General features: G+C 39.6%; 1 protein-coding gene across 4 annotated transcripts in view; it reads left to right on the top strand.

Annotated features, from left to right (window-relative positions):
* The window catches only part of nlgn2 (neuroligin 2), a 70,679-nt gene that overhangs the window by 28,852 nt on the left and 26,664 nt on the right, over positions 1 to 15,163 (top strand). For 2 of the 4 annotated variants that reach the window (XM_062983673.1, NM_001291388.1), the window contains 1 exon segment: positions 14,655 to 14,711. The exons of 1 other annotated variant lie outside the window; for it this stretch is intronic. In XM_062983673.1, the coding sequence (XP_062839743.1) occupies positions 14,655 to 14,711 (57 nt within the window). 4 annotated transcript variants of the gene reach the window in all.

Raw genomic sequence — 15,163 nt, 5'->3', positions numbered from 1 at the left:
TTTTTAAAAATAATTTGATAGGGAGGAAGTGGGTCGTCTGATTCTTGTATAGACACTAAGTCAGATCAACCAATCACATTTTGTTGCTTGAGGCAACAATACAACATAGTGCCTCTTTCCCAGAAGTGCTCTGGGAATTAATCTTTTTTGCACTGCAATTCCCCACATAGCTCAAGTCAAGTTTTACTACTCCACTCACAAAACTTGGAAAATCCGTTCCATTCAGAGTTCTGGGAGTTGTAGTCCTAAAAGGACCTTACCCAATCTCTGCCCCCTAGAAGTTCTGGGAGATGTAGTCCAAGAAAGTTAAATACCAGCTCTAACAGCTCTAACAGCTCTGGGCGTTATAGTATAAAAAGGACTCTCCCAATCTCTGTCCTCCAAAGGATTCTGGTGGCTGTAGTCCAAAAAAGGAACTTCCCCACGCTTTGCTCCTCTATTGCATGTATAGAAGCTGACTGCACTGGAACTTATTTTGGCATAGCAGTGCAAAACTTCATGTTCTAGTAAGACAAGATAAAAAAATTCCTATCTCATTCTCCTTACTATATGTACCATTCCCAGTTACTATTCATGTTTTGAGAAATATACATCTGCTGAGAAATGTACATGGTTTTCTGCACAAAAACCATTGATAGCTGGGTAGGAAATACATTTTATTTTTTGCACAAGTAATGTGTTTTGTGCACAGGAAATATTTTTGTGTGCAAAAAAATGTTTTCTACTTTAAAAAGTAATGTTTCTACAGAGAACAAACAGAAACACCATGTTTTTTTTAGCAGACAGCATCGTGGGATTGGAGCCCCCAGTGCTGACTGAAAGGTTGCCATTATGAATCCCGGGGGGGGGGGGGGGTGAGCTCCTGTCTGTCAGCTCCAGCTTCTCATGCGGGGACATAAGAGAAGCCTCCCACAGGATGGTAAAACATCCAGTCATCCCCTGGGCAATGTCATTGCAGACGGCCAATTCTCCCACATCAGAAGCGGCATGCAGTTTCTCAGATTGCTCCTGACAACACACCAAAAAAATTACAGGATTTTTACATAAAAATAACATGCGGTTATTTTTGCACAATTTTTTTTGGTCAGAAACATCATCTGTTTTCTACATAGGAATACCATGGTTTTTCTCCACAGAAAACATGCTATTTCTGCGCAGATGGACACTTCCCAAATCAGTGAGACTTTGCTGGCAGCTACTCTATTCTTTGGAATAAGGCTTTCCAAGCTACCAGAAATCCCCTTTTCGGGCCAGGAAATGCATAAATGATTAATATTCTTTTTATCCTGACTTCAGTGGTGATGATGGGACATCTTCCAGCATACCTGAGCTCAGCAAATTCATAGGGCCTGCCTGAATGAGAACAGCACGATGCACACAGCTCAATCCTCCGTGAGAAAGGAAATGGCTACAGTCCTACAGGAAGCTGCTGCCCCCCAAAGTTATGCTGCCCAAAGTTTACCCTAGCTAAGAGTTCCATGTGATCTTTGGGCAGTATGTGGCTCCCAAACCCCACATTTGTGGCCCTTGATACCTCCTGGTAATGTTTTTTCTAGGAATCTTGAAGACCTCAAGTGCAACTGTGGTCAACTTCCGGCAGAATTTGACTATAAAGTTGCATTGGGGGAACTAGAGCATCCTCAGGAGGTTGCAGTATTGAAATCCATGAATAATCAAATCCACAAAACTTAAACCCACAAATATGGGTGGTTGACAGTAGTTTTCTGTACAAAAAACAAGTGTTTTTAATACAGTAAACAGTGTTTTATGTGCAGAGAATTTATTTATTTATTTATTTATTTATTACATGCATTTATACCCCGCCCTTCTCCCCGAGGGGACTCAGAGCGGCTAAACAGAATTCTGTTTGTTGTTCAAAAACACCTGTTTCCTGTAAAGAAAGAGATGTTGTCATATCTTCTTTGCAGAATTCATCCTCAACACCTTGAGATGTTTGAATATTGCTAAAGGATTGCATAAAATTTCCACTGGTCTTTTAATTTCTTGATGAGCCCCATGACTTTCAGGAAACTCATTTTTAAACTCGGAAAGGAATAATTATGAATATAATTTTCATCTCTTTTGAAGTCATTTCCCCATCCCACTCCAAGCAAATATTTCTCACTATTTTTAATTGTTTGGGAAAACAGAACCTCCATCTTCACGCTGGGAAATGTAGTTCACTGAAGCTGACCATGGAACTGCATAAGAGGACCCAGAAGTTCCTAAAGAAGTGTTCACCCTTGGAATCCTTAGATCCTCCACCATGGCTGGAGGAATCTGAACATACTGGAGACGTTAGGAATTCTTAGAGTAAGCATTTTTAAATCAAATCCATGAATAATCAAATTGACAAAGGCAAAAACCTCAAATGTGCAAGGACAACTGTAGAAAATGTTGAGCACACTCTGGCTGGACTATAATTCCCATGATTCTTCAGGAAGAAAATATCAGGGGATAATTAGAATTAAATAGGTGTCCAGCTGTCTTAGGGTGCAGCCATACTATAAAATTGATGCAGTTTGACTCCACTTTAACTTCTATGGTTCAGTGCTATAGAATCCTGGGAGCTGTAGTTTTTAGCCTTCTCTGCTAAAGCTGGGGCCTCACCAAACTACAACTGAGCCATGGCAGTTAAAATGGGATTAAAATCCTCAATTTGTGGTCCCAATAGTCCCAATTAATCCTTCTTCTACCCAGTTTTATGGCTGCTTTTAAAATTTTCCTGATTTTCCTACTTCCTCCCACTCTCCCCCCTTATCCAGTTGCTGCAAACTGTTAAATTGCAAAAGTAGATTGCACTTAATTAATTACACAAGCATGTCAGAATTTTACCCTTCCCTGTGGACCAGGCATGGGCAAACTTCAGCCCTCCAGTTGTTTTGGACTTCAACTCCCACAGTTTCTAACAGCCAGCCTGCTGTAGACTCAGACAAAAGAAAACCGCTGTAGCCTCTCCTGGCTTCTTTGTCCTTCCTCATTAACAACCTTTGCTATCTTGAACACGATTTGATGTTCCTTGGCCACAGACACCTGAGCCTTGTCTGCCAAAGAGTGATCATGCCTCCCCAAACTACAACTCTCAGGATGCCATAGCATTGAGCCACAGCAGTTAAAGTGAAGACAACCTGCATCAATTCCACAGTATAGATGCACCCTTTGTGGATAGCAGTGGTCTTGTGCATTTCCTGCCTAATGCTTCTTCTTCCAACTGCCAAAAGTTTGGGCCGTAAATTTGGGTCAGGGCCCTAAATTCTCCCATTGTGGCGTCCTTGGATTGCCCCTCTTGTTGGGGGCACAGAGGCTGGAGGGGCTGCATCCTTCCTTACAGGACATAAATGCCCGTTAACCTCTGGAACTGCATCAAGCAGGAATAGGAAAGAGAGAAAGGGAGTGCGTTCCATGACCCAAATCTGTCAAGTTGCTCCCAAAGCCAACCACACCTGGCAGAATGGGGAGAAGATGGCATTCAGGTCCCGGTTGTCACGGGGCATCCGTAACCATGCTTTCTCTCCGCTTTACTCTTTCTCTCTCTCACACGCTCCCTTCTTCCCTTCCTCTCTCTCTCATTGGACTCTTTATTTAGCAATGACTGCCCCTGGGGCGAGTTGCCAGCCCATGAAAAATCCTTCTGTCTTAATCTGTAAATGCCAGTTTCCCCATAACATAAGGGAGGGTGAGAGAGAAGTAGGGAGGGGGGGTGGGCAAAGAGAAAGAGGGAAGGAGGCAGAAATACACAGAGGAGAAAGAGAGAGGCAAGGTTTGCTCTGGATTTCACCAAGGGAAGTTCAGCCAGGCATAAATCCCTGTAATTGTTGCATTTTTAATTCCCCCCTTCTGTCTGCAGAAATTTGCACCCGCCTGGGATTTGTGGTCCACTCGCCTGGGATTTGTGGTCCACTTGCCCTCCATCAAGTTGGAATAGGGCATACTTTGGGACTCCCCCCCCCCCCCCTGTTTTTCTCCTTTCCGTTCCATTTGCAGCCTTCAGAGTCTTAACCTTCCAGGTCTTCTTGTGGCAGGTAGTTTTAGGGCTTAAAAGGGTGCATTTTGCATGAAGGAGAAAGAAAATAGTGTAAAGTGATGCTTTTCCTACGATCAGAAGAGAGCTCCTTGGAATTTGGGGAAAGCCTACTTGAAATCCTGCCCTCAGGACCTTACAGAAATTAATAGGGGGGGGGAGCTGTACCTCTTATAATCCCGCATGGATTGTGGAAGGTATAGCCCCCCACAACTTTTCCAACTTTTCTCCAAAGAGAGTCTAATGCTTCGATCATGGGACAGTGGAGACCAGGATTCAAATCCGTGCTTGGACATGAAACCCACTGGGTGAACTTAGGAGAGGGGGAGTTAAACTCTCTCAACTTCAGAGGAAGGCAATGGTGGCAAGCACTCTATGAACAAAAACCTTGCCATCCCCCCTCTAGGATAGGATTACTATAAGTCAGCATCGGAGTTGTAGTTTTACAAGGTCATTAGGCTTCTCTTCCAAAGAATCTGTTGCCTAATCATACTAAATCCCAGGATGTATCCTTGAATGTCAATTAAAAAGAACACCCAAGTGTGCATCTATACCAGGCATGGGCAAACTTTGGCCCTTCGGGTCTTTTGGACTTCAACTCCCAGTAGGCTGTTAGGAATTGGCATCGAATGTTTGGCTTTTATGTTGTGAGCCACCCTGAGTCCCCACAGGGAGATGAGGCGGGATAAAAATAAAGTTTTACTTACTTATTGGAGGGCCAGAGTTTTCCCATGCCTGATCTATACTGTAGAGTGAATGCAGTTTGACACCACTTGAACTGCCATGACTCAACTCTATAGAATCCAAGTTGTATAGTTTAACGAAGTCTTCAGCTTTCTTTGCCAAAGACTGCTGGGGCCTCACCAAACTGAGCCATGGCAGTTAAAATGATGTCAAACCACATAGATTCTATAGTGTGGATGCATCCCTCAAGACACAAATGAATGCAGTGTCCTTCATTCAGTTAGATTTTTAGCCCAGGAACAATAATTTACTTTGCAGGTCCCCTCCACTATTTGACATTTCTTCCTTTGTTTGTGTAAGTATTTATATCCCATCCTAAACAGTATCCATGACAGCCAGTGTGATGGAGTAGTTTAAGTGTTGGACTAGGATTGCAGGAGGCCAGGGTTCGAATCCCCACACGGTCAAGGAAACCCCCTAGATGCCCTTGAACAAGTCACATCCTCTCAGCCTTTAAGAAGGCAGTGATGGCTAACCTGCCCTGAAGGAATGTGGCTCAGGAAAAGGAAGCATGGCTTGAGTGTTGGACCATGGTTTGAATCCCAACTCAGCCATGGAAATTCTCCGAATGCCCTTGGACAAGTCACATCCTCTCAGTCTTTAAGAAGACAGTGATAGCTAACCTGCCCTGAAGGAATGTGGCAAAGAAGAGGCAGCATGGTGTAGAAGTTTGGGTGTTGGACCATGGTTTAAATCCCAACTTAGCCATGGAAACCCGCAGAGTGCCCTTGGTCAAGTCACACTTTTTCAGCCTCAGAAGTAGTCAACAGTGGCAAACCTCCCCAAAAGAAATCTGGCCAAGAAACACCATGATAGGGCCACCATAGCTTGGTCATGATTTGAAGGCACATAACAGCAGCAACAACAAAAACACCACTATGCCATCCCAACTCACTAAAATCAGTTTAACCTATTTAAATGATCTTCACCTGCACGGAATTATTTCTAGAACCAAAAAAGCCCATTAAACCCTTTGATAAGTTACAACCAGAGCATCCATACAAGATAAAGCAGTTTAAAGAGACTCACCTTAAGCTGGGCACGATTTGAATGCGATTTTCCTGCTTCTTGGTTGGACTGGATGGCCCACGAGGTCTCTTCCAACTCTATGATTCTATGAAGGATAAAACAACAGTTTTAACCAATTTCCATGATCTACATCAGTAAGAAATCATTTCAAGAGCGTGAAAGCACATCGAACTCTTTGACAACTTACAACTGGACCATTCAAACAAGACAAAGTGGTTTAAGGAGGGTTGTCGTAAAGTGGACACAATTGAAGGCAAATAACAACTTCGTCATATCATGCCAACTTGTCCAATCTCCATATTCTACATCAGGCATGGGCCAACTTGGGCCCTCCTTCCAGGTGTTTTGGACTCCAATTCCCACAATTCCTAACAGCCTCGGGCCCCTTTTTCCCCCCTCGGTCGCTTAAGGGCCTGAGGCTGTTAGGAATTGTGGGTGTTGGAGTCCAAAACACCTGGAGGGAAGGCCCAATTTGGCCCATGCCTTTTCTACATCATTAAGGAATCATTTCAAGAGCGAGAAAGCACAGGATACCCTTTGATATAACTTACAACCAAAACCTCCAAACAAAACAAAGTAGTTTAAGGAGGGTTGTCATAAAGTGGACATAATTTGAAGGCAGGCAACATTAGCGGCATACCATTTCAATTTAGCCCAATAGTTTTAACAAATTTACATGATCTACCTCAAGAAGAAATAATTTCATGAGCCAGAAAGCATATTGGACCCTTTGATAAGCAAGATAAAGTCATTTTAAAGCAATTTAAATTCAGGCCCAGATTCAACGAAATTCCCATCCACACTGTCACTGTAATGCAGATTGAATTAGATTATATGATCAACATATAACGCTATGTAACAAAATTGAAAAGAAAATTCTGTTCCTGGTTTGAAAGTGTAATAATTTCCTGTTTAATTGTGCGGTCCTTACTTTACAAGGAGTTGTTCTACTCCAGAAACTTGGTTTCTGTAGCTGCCATCTTTAACCTTTCAATGTGCCATTTTGTGCAGAACCAATTAGGAACTGACATTTATAACCCAGGAACAATAATCGTATTACATATTGTAATCCGGTTAAGTGTGTATTATAATGGCTATGTAGATGGGGCCTACACTTAATAATAATAATACAATAGAGTCTCACTTATCCAAGCTAAACGGGCCAGCAGAACCTTGGATAAGCAAATATCTTGGATTTTTTTTTTCGTGTCAGGAGCAACCGGAGTTGCTTCTGGAGTGAGAGAATTGGCCGTCTGCAAGGACGTTACCCAGGGCACATTGCCCGGATGTTTTGATGTTTTACCATCCTTGTGGGAGGCTTCTCTCATGTCCCCGCATGGAGCTGGAGCTGATAGAGGGGGCTCATCCGCGCTCTCCCCGGGTGGGATTCGAACCTGGCAGCTTTCAGGTCAGCAACCCAACCTTCAAGTCACAAGGCTTTTATCCCCTTGGCCATCGGAGGCTCCAATATCTTGGATAATAAGGAGGGATTAAGGGAAAGCCTATTAAACATCAAATTAGGTTATGATTTTACAAATTAAGCACCAAAACATCATGTTATACAACAAATTTGACACTCCAACACTCGCTTATCCAACGTTCTGGATTATCCAATGCATTTTTGTAGTGAATGTTTTCAATACATCGTGACATTTTGGTGCTAAATTCATAAATACAGTAATTACTCCATACCATTACTGCATATTGAACTACTTTTTCTGTCAAATTTGTTGTATAACATGATGTTTTGATGCTTAATTTGTAAAATCATAACCTAATTTGATGTTTAATAGGCTTTTCCTTAATCCCTCCTTATTATCCAAAATATTCGCTTATCCAACGTTCTGCCGGCCCGTTTATGTTGGGTAAGTGAGACTCTACTGTATTTACGAATTTAGCACCAAAATATCACGATATATTGAAAACATTGACTACAAAAATGCCTTGGATAATCTAGAACCTTGGATAAGCGAGTCTTGGATAAGTGAGACGCTACTGTAATAATAATAATAATAATAATAATAATAAAACTTTATTTATACCCCGTCACCATCTCCCCGGGGGGACTCGGGGCAGCTCACATGGGGCAAGGCCCAAACAATACAATTGAGCAAAAAGCCACAGAATGAATACAATTCAATATACACAAGATAAAACAGTAATACAATAAAAACAAGAGTTTTCAACGATTAAAATATCATTCAACCAGGTACACTTACCTTAGGATGTAGTTCAGGCATGGGCAAACGTCGGCCATTCCAGAGAGAGATTTCCCAAACTCTGACTGAGGCTTTCTGAGCTCTGAGGGGAACTTTTCGGAGGGAATATTTCCCAAATTGAGGTGAGGCTTTCTAAGGGCCCTTCCACACAGAACAGCAAGGCAGAATAACCCACAAAATCTGCTTTGAGCTGGGTTATCTGAGTCCACACTGCCATATATTCCAGTTCAAAGCAAATAATGTGGGATTTTATTCAGCTGTGTGGAAGAGGCCTAAGACATGAGGGTAGACTTTCCATACTCTGAGGAGATTTTCTAAACCCTGAGGGAAGGAAAACTTCCCAATCTCTGAGGAGAAACTATCTCAACTGAAAAGGCAGTCTTTCTAAGGCCCATAAAACCCCACATGATCTGCTTTGAACTGGATTATATGACAGTGTAGACAAGGATTATATGACAGTGTACATGACAAGTCAGATAATCCACAATATCTGCTTTGAACTTGGTTACCGTATATACTCGAGTATCAACCAACCCGAATATAAGCTGAGACGCCTAATTTTACCACAAGAAAACTGGGAAAACATTGACTCCAGTATAAGCCGAGGGTGGTAAATTTCAGGAATAAAAATAGAAACCAATAAAATTACATTAATCGAGGCATCGGTAGGTTAAATGTTTTTGAATATTTACATACTTTAAGATAAGACTGTCCAACTCTGATTAAATCATTATTCTCATCTTCTTCCATGTAAATGCCCTTATGTATCCTTTTAATAATAATAGAATAAAATGATAAATGTAATAATATCAGAGTGAAATAATAAATATATTAATAATAATAATAATAATAATAATAATAAAACTCTAATTTAAAATAAGACTGTCCAACTCTGATTAAATCATTATTCTCATCTTCTTCAATGTAAATGCCCTTATGTATCCTTTTAATAATAATAGAGTAAAATCATAAATGTAATAACAATAATATCAGAGTGAAATAATAAATGTATTAATAATAATAATAATAGAGTAAAATAAATGTAATACTAACAATAATAATAGAGTAAAATAATAAATGTAATAATACCAATAAAAATAGAGAAATATAATAAATGTACCATATATACTTGAGTAAAATAAATGTAATACTAACAATAATAATAGAGTGAAATAATAAATGTAATAATACCAATAAAAATAGAGAAATATAATAAATGTACCATATATACTTGAGTAAAATAAATGTAATACTAACAATAATAATAGAGTGAAATAATAAATGTAATAATACCAATAAAAATAGAGAAATATAATAAATGTACCATATATACTTGAGTAAAATAAATGTAATACTAACAATAATAATAGAGTGAAATAATAAATGTAATAATACCAATAAAAATAGAGAAATATAATAAATGTACCATATATGCTTGAGTGTAAGCCAGCCAGGACCCTCACTCGAGTATAAGCCGAGAGGGGCTTTTTTCAGTCCTAAAAAAGGGCTGAAAAACTAGGCTTATACTCGAGTACATACAGTATATGAGACCCTTTCCCACACAGCTGAATCAAATCCTACAATATCTGCTTTGGGCCTGGGCTATGGCGCTGGCAGGAGAGCAAGCCAGCTGCAACCAGCTGCAATGAATCACTCTGACCAGGAGGTCATGAGTTCGAGGCCTGCTCGGAGCCTATATTTGTCTTGTCTTTGTTCTATGTTAAAAGGCATTGAATGTTTGCCTATATGTGTAATGTGATCCACCCTGAGTCCCCTTTGGGGTGAGAAGGGCGGAATATAAATGCTGTAAATAAATAATAAATAATATATGGCAGTGTAGACTCGGATAGCCTAGGGCCCTTCCACACAGCCATATAACCCAAAGAATCCAGGGAGAAAATCCCATGATACCGGTTTTGAACTGGGTTAGCAGAGTCCACACTGCTCCACATATACTTCAGTTCAAATCAGATCATGTGGGATTTTATTCAGCTGTGTGGAAAAGGGCCTCAGATAACCTAGTTCAAAGCAGATCTTGTGGGTTATCTGCCTTGTCATATACACTGTCATATAATCCCTGTCTACACTGTCATATAATCCAGTTCAAAGCAGATAATGTGGGGTTTTATGGGCCTTAGAAAGACTGCCTTTTTAGTTGAGATAGTTTCTCCTCAGAGATTGGGAAGTTTTCCTTCCCTCAGGGTTTAGAAAATCTCCTCAGAGTGGAAAGTCTCCCCTCATGTCTTGGGCCTCGTCCACACAGCTGAATAAAATCCCACATTATTTGCTTTGAACTGGAATATATGGCAGTGTGGACTCAGATAACCCAGCTCAAAGCAGATTTTGTGGGTTATTCTGCCTTGCTATTCTGTGTGGAAGGGCCCTTAGAAAGCCTCTCCTCAATTTGGGAAATATTCCCTCCGAAAAGTTCCCCTCAGAGCTCAGAAAGCCTCAGTCAGAGTTTGGGAAATCTCTCTCTGGAATGGCCGACGTTTGCCCAGGCCTGAACTACATCCTAAGGTAAGTGTACCTGGTTGACTGATATTTTAATAGTTGTAAACTCGTGTTTTTATTGTATTACTGTTTTATCTTTTGTATATTGAATTGTATTCATTCTGTGGCTTTTTTGGTCAATTGTATTGTTCAGGCCTTGTTTGGCACAATATCTGCTTTGAACCTACCGTGTTTCCCCGAAAATAAGACAGTGTCTTATATTAATTTTGCTCCCAAAGATGCTCTAGGTCTTATTTTCAGGGGATGTCTTATTTTTCCATGAAGAAGAATTCACATTCACAAACTGTATGAGCATATTAAACTGAATCCCACTAGCATGTTAAATATTTTTCTTTTACCAAATATTAAATACGGTGTTCTTGTAACAAAAAAAATGAACATTTATTATATACAGTAGAGTCTCACTTATCCAACATAAACGGGCTGGCAGAACGTTGGATAAGTGAATATGTTGGATAATAAGGAGAGGTTCAGGAAAAGCCTATTAAACATCAAATTAGGTTATTATTATACAAATTAAGCACCAAAACATCATGTTATACAACAAATTTGACAGAAAAAGTAGTTCAATACACAGTAATGTTATGTTGTAATTACTGTATTTACGAATTTAGCACCAAAATATCACGATATATTGAAAACATTGACGATAAAAATGCGTTGGATCATCCAGAATGTTGGATAAGTGAGACTCTACTGTACTGTACAGTAGTTGTCATCACAAACCAACGTAACCAGACAAACTCTGAATCCTATCAAGAATTTCATGTACAGCTGGTACGTACATTTACTGATCCTGCATGCTCTGGTGTTCTGTTTGGCAGGCATGCTTCCAAACGAAAACTTTCCTAGGTCTTACTTTCAGGGGAGGCCTTATATTTAGCAATTGAGCAAAACTTCTACTAGGTCTTATTTTTCGGGGATGTCTTATTATCAGGGAAACAGGGTAGTTCAAAGCAGATATTGTGGATTATCTGCCTTGCTATTCTGGGTCATATGGCTGTGTGGAAGGGCTCTTAGATAATCCAATTCAAATCAGATAATGTGGATTTTCTGTTTTGATAACCTGGATTATCTGGCAGTGTAGAAGGGATTTAATTCCCTGAGGGAAGTACAGTAGAGTCTCACTTATCCAACATAAACGGGCCGGCAGAACGTTGGATAAGCGAATATGTTGGATAATAAGATTAAGAAAACGCCTATTAAACATCAAAATAGGTTATGATTTTACAAATTAAACACCAAAACATCATGTTATACAACAAATTTGACCCAAAAAGTAGTTCATTACACATTAATGCTATGTAGTAATTACTGTATTTACAAATTTAGCACCAAAATATCACAAGGCATTGAAAACATTGACTACAAAAATGCGTTGGGTAATCCAGAACGTAGGATAAGTGAGTGTTGGATAAGTGAAACTCTACTGTATTTCCAAACCCTGAAGTGTCTAAGGAGAGGCTTTCCAAATTGAGGAAAGTCTTTCTAAGGGCCCTTCCACACAGCCTAAAATCCCAGCATATTAAGGCAGAAAATCCCACAGTATCTGCTTTGAACTTGGTTATCTGAGTCCACACTGCTATATATTCCGGTTCAAAGCAGATAATGTGGGATTTTATTCAGCTGTGTGGAAGGGGCCTAAGTCCTGAGGAGAAACGTCCTAAGACTTGAGGGGAGGCTTTCCACCGCTTTCATTCCCAAACCAAAGGGAATTTTCCCACTATCGAAGGGCCCGTCCACACAGCCATATAACCCAGAATATCAAGGCAGATAATATATATATTTGAGTATAAGCCGACCCGACTATAAGCCGAGGCACCTAATTTTACCACAAAAAACTGGGAAAACATTGACTCCAGTATAAGCTGAGATAATAGTAAAATTACATTTTTAAATATTTACATAAAACTGTAATTTAAGATGACACTGTCCAACTTTGATTAAATATTATTCTCAACTTCTTCAATGTAAATGTGCTTATGTATCCTTTTAATAATAATAAAATAATAATAATGGGATCTGCACGCATCATCGAAAATACATCACACAGTCCTAGACACTTGGGAAGTGTTCGACTTGTGATTTTGTGATATGAAATCCAGCATATCTATCTTGTTTGCTGTGTCATAATAAAATAATAATAATAATAATAATAATAGTAGAGTAAAATAATAAATGTAACAACAACAACAACAACAACAATAATAATAAATAGAGTAAAATAATAAATGTAATACAGTAGAGTCTCACTTATCCAACATTGGAACGTTGGGTAAGCGAATATGTTGGATAATAAGGAGGGGTTAAGGGAAAGCCTATCAACATCAAATTAGGTTATGATTTTACAAATTAAGCACCAAAACATCATGTTATACAACAAATTTGACAGAAAAGGTAGTTCAATACGCAGTAATGTTATGTAGTAATTACTGTATTTACGAATTTAGCACCAAAACATCACAATGTATTGTAAATATTGACTACAAAAACATTGACTACTAAAAGGCAGACTGTGTTGGATAATCCAGAACGTTGGATAAGCGCATGTTGGATATGAGAGACTTTACTGTAATAGAGTAAATGAATAAATGTATTAACAATAATAAATAAGAGTAAAATAATAAACGCAATAACAATAATATCAGAACGAAATAATAAATGTAATAATTATATTCTTTTGCTTAAGCGGCCAAGGGGCAAAAGGAAGGGGCTGTTAGGAATGGTGGGAGTTGGAGTTCAAAACACTTGGAGGGCCAGGGTTTGCCCATGATCCAGATAATCTGGATTTTATGGCCATGTAGACTCATATTATCCCGGACGAGCCCCCATAAGAAAACAATATGGCCATGTAGACTCATTATCCCGGACAAACCCCCATAAGAAGGCAACGAGGAGGTGACCCAGTTCCAACTAGATAATGTGGATTATGTTCTTTGATAATCTGGTTTATATGGCAGTGTAGATGAGGACTGAACTAAACTGAGGAGGGACATCCCAGAGATTCCTAAACCCTAAAGGGAGATCTACCCTGTTTCCTTTTAGAAGATTAATCAACGGACACTTCTGCTTTATATGTTGCCAAAGCTTTCATGACTGGAATCACTGGTTTGCTGTGAGTTTTCCGGACTGTATGGCTATGTTCCAGAAGCATTCCCTCCTGATGTTTCATCCACATCTATGGCAGGCATCCTCAGAGGTTGTGTGAAGTCTGTTGGAAACTAGGCAAGTGGGGTTTATATGTCTGTGGAAGGTCCAGGGTGGGAGAAAGAACTCTTCTCTGTTGGAGGCAAGGGTGAATGTTGCAATTGGCCAGCTTGATTAGCACTGAATGGCCTTGCAGCTTCAAAGCTTGGCTGCTTCCTGCCTGGGGGAATCCTTTGTTGGATTGCCTCCAACAGACAAGACATTCCACAGATATATAAACCCCACTTGCCTAGTTTCCAACAGACCTCACAATTTCTGAGGATGCCTGCATAGATGTGGGTGAAACCTCAGGAGGGAATTCTTCTGGAATATGGCCTTACAGTCCGGAAAACTCACACAACCAACTACTGCATTAGTCTTGGCCATTTGGGGGGCCAATCCCTACAATCCCAATAAGTTCCCAGTTAAATAGCCGGCCTTAAATGGCCCAGGAGCCCAGCTAGCAAAAAAGTTGGCCCCGTTTTTCTCCCTTCCTTCTCCCTCCTGGGAATTTCAAACCCCAAACCTTGAAAATGGGGCACAAAACGTTGGGGTCTCTCCCCCCCCTCCATTTCTAACCTTCCTTCCCCATCTCGGTTTATCCCTCTCTAACCAATCTTTTAATTTCACAGCTTTCCGGTATTATCTCATATTTCTGTGCTTTGTTTTGTTTTTGTTTTGTTTTTTTTGCGGTGGGGGAAAAACAAAACCAAAAGCCATGCCTACATACATGCAAACATGATGCACACAAGGCCGACCCCAGGAAGGAAAAAAAAAAAAGCTTTAAAAACCTGTTTGTATTTTGCTAAACAGAAAAAAAAGAAATATTGCTTTTTCCCCTTTTTGATGAACCGAAAAACGATCTCTTTTTTTCTTGATCTTTCTCTCTCTTTTTTCCCCCTGTCCCATTTTTCTTTTTTCTTCTTTTTTCTTGCTCTTAGGTCCGCTCACGAAAAAGCGTGAGGAGGCATCAACTAACAATCCCACTCCAGACGAAGGTATTTTTCCTGCATGTTTCACATTTTGCTTTTTTTAAAACAAAAAAAGAACAAAAAAATTATTATCCTTTTTTTTGGTTTTTAACTTCTTCTTTTTTTGTATAAAAACCAGAACAAATAATAATCTATCTATATATCTATATCTATCTATATATATATTTAACACATTTTGGAACAAAAACCCCTTCCTCCCCTTTTTTTCCTTTTTTTGATCTTCTCTTTGAGCAAAACGCACCCCCTTTCTTGCTTTCCGAAAACATCCGAAAACTTTGCCAGTGATTCTGTTCCTCCTTTCTTTACCTTTTCCTCTTATTTTTTTCTTTGTCGTTTTTTGGAAAGGGAAGAAAATGCCCTGTAATCCATTTAGGGTAATAGAAGGGTGGTTTAGAAGAGTTTTTTAATATATATGTATATATTGTTGTAAAGAGAAATGATTTATTTGGGGTTGTGGG

The sequence above is a fragment of the Anolis carolinensis genome, chromosome 6, assembly GCF_035594765.1.
Source record: "Anolis carolinensis isolate JA03-04 chromosome 6, rAnoCar3.1.pri, whole genome shotgun sequence".
In the NCBI taxonomy this organism is placed as follows: domain Eukaryota; kingdom Metazoa; phylum Chordata; class Lepidosauria; order Squamata; family Dactyloidae; genus Anolis; species Anolis carolinensis.
The sequence above is the reverse complement of the archived record's forward strand: the minus strand, read 5'-3'. Positions and strand labels throughout refer to the sequence as shown.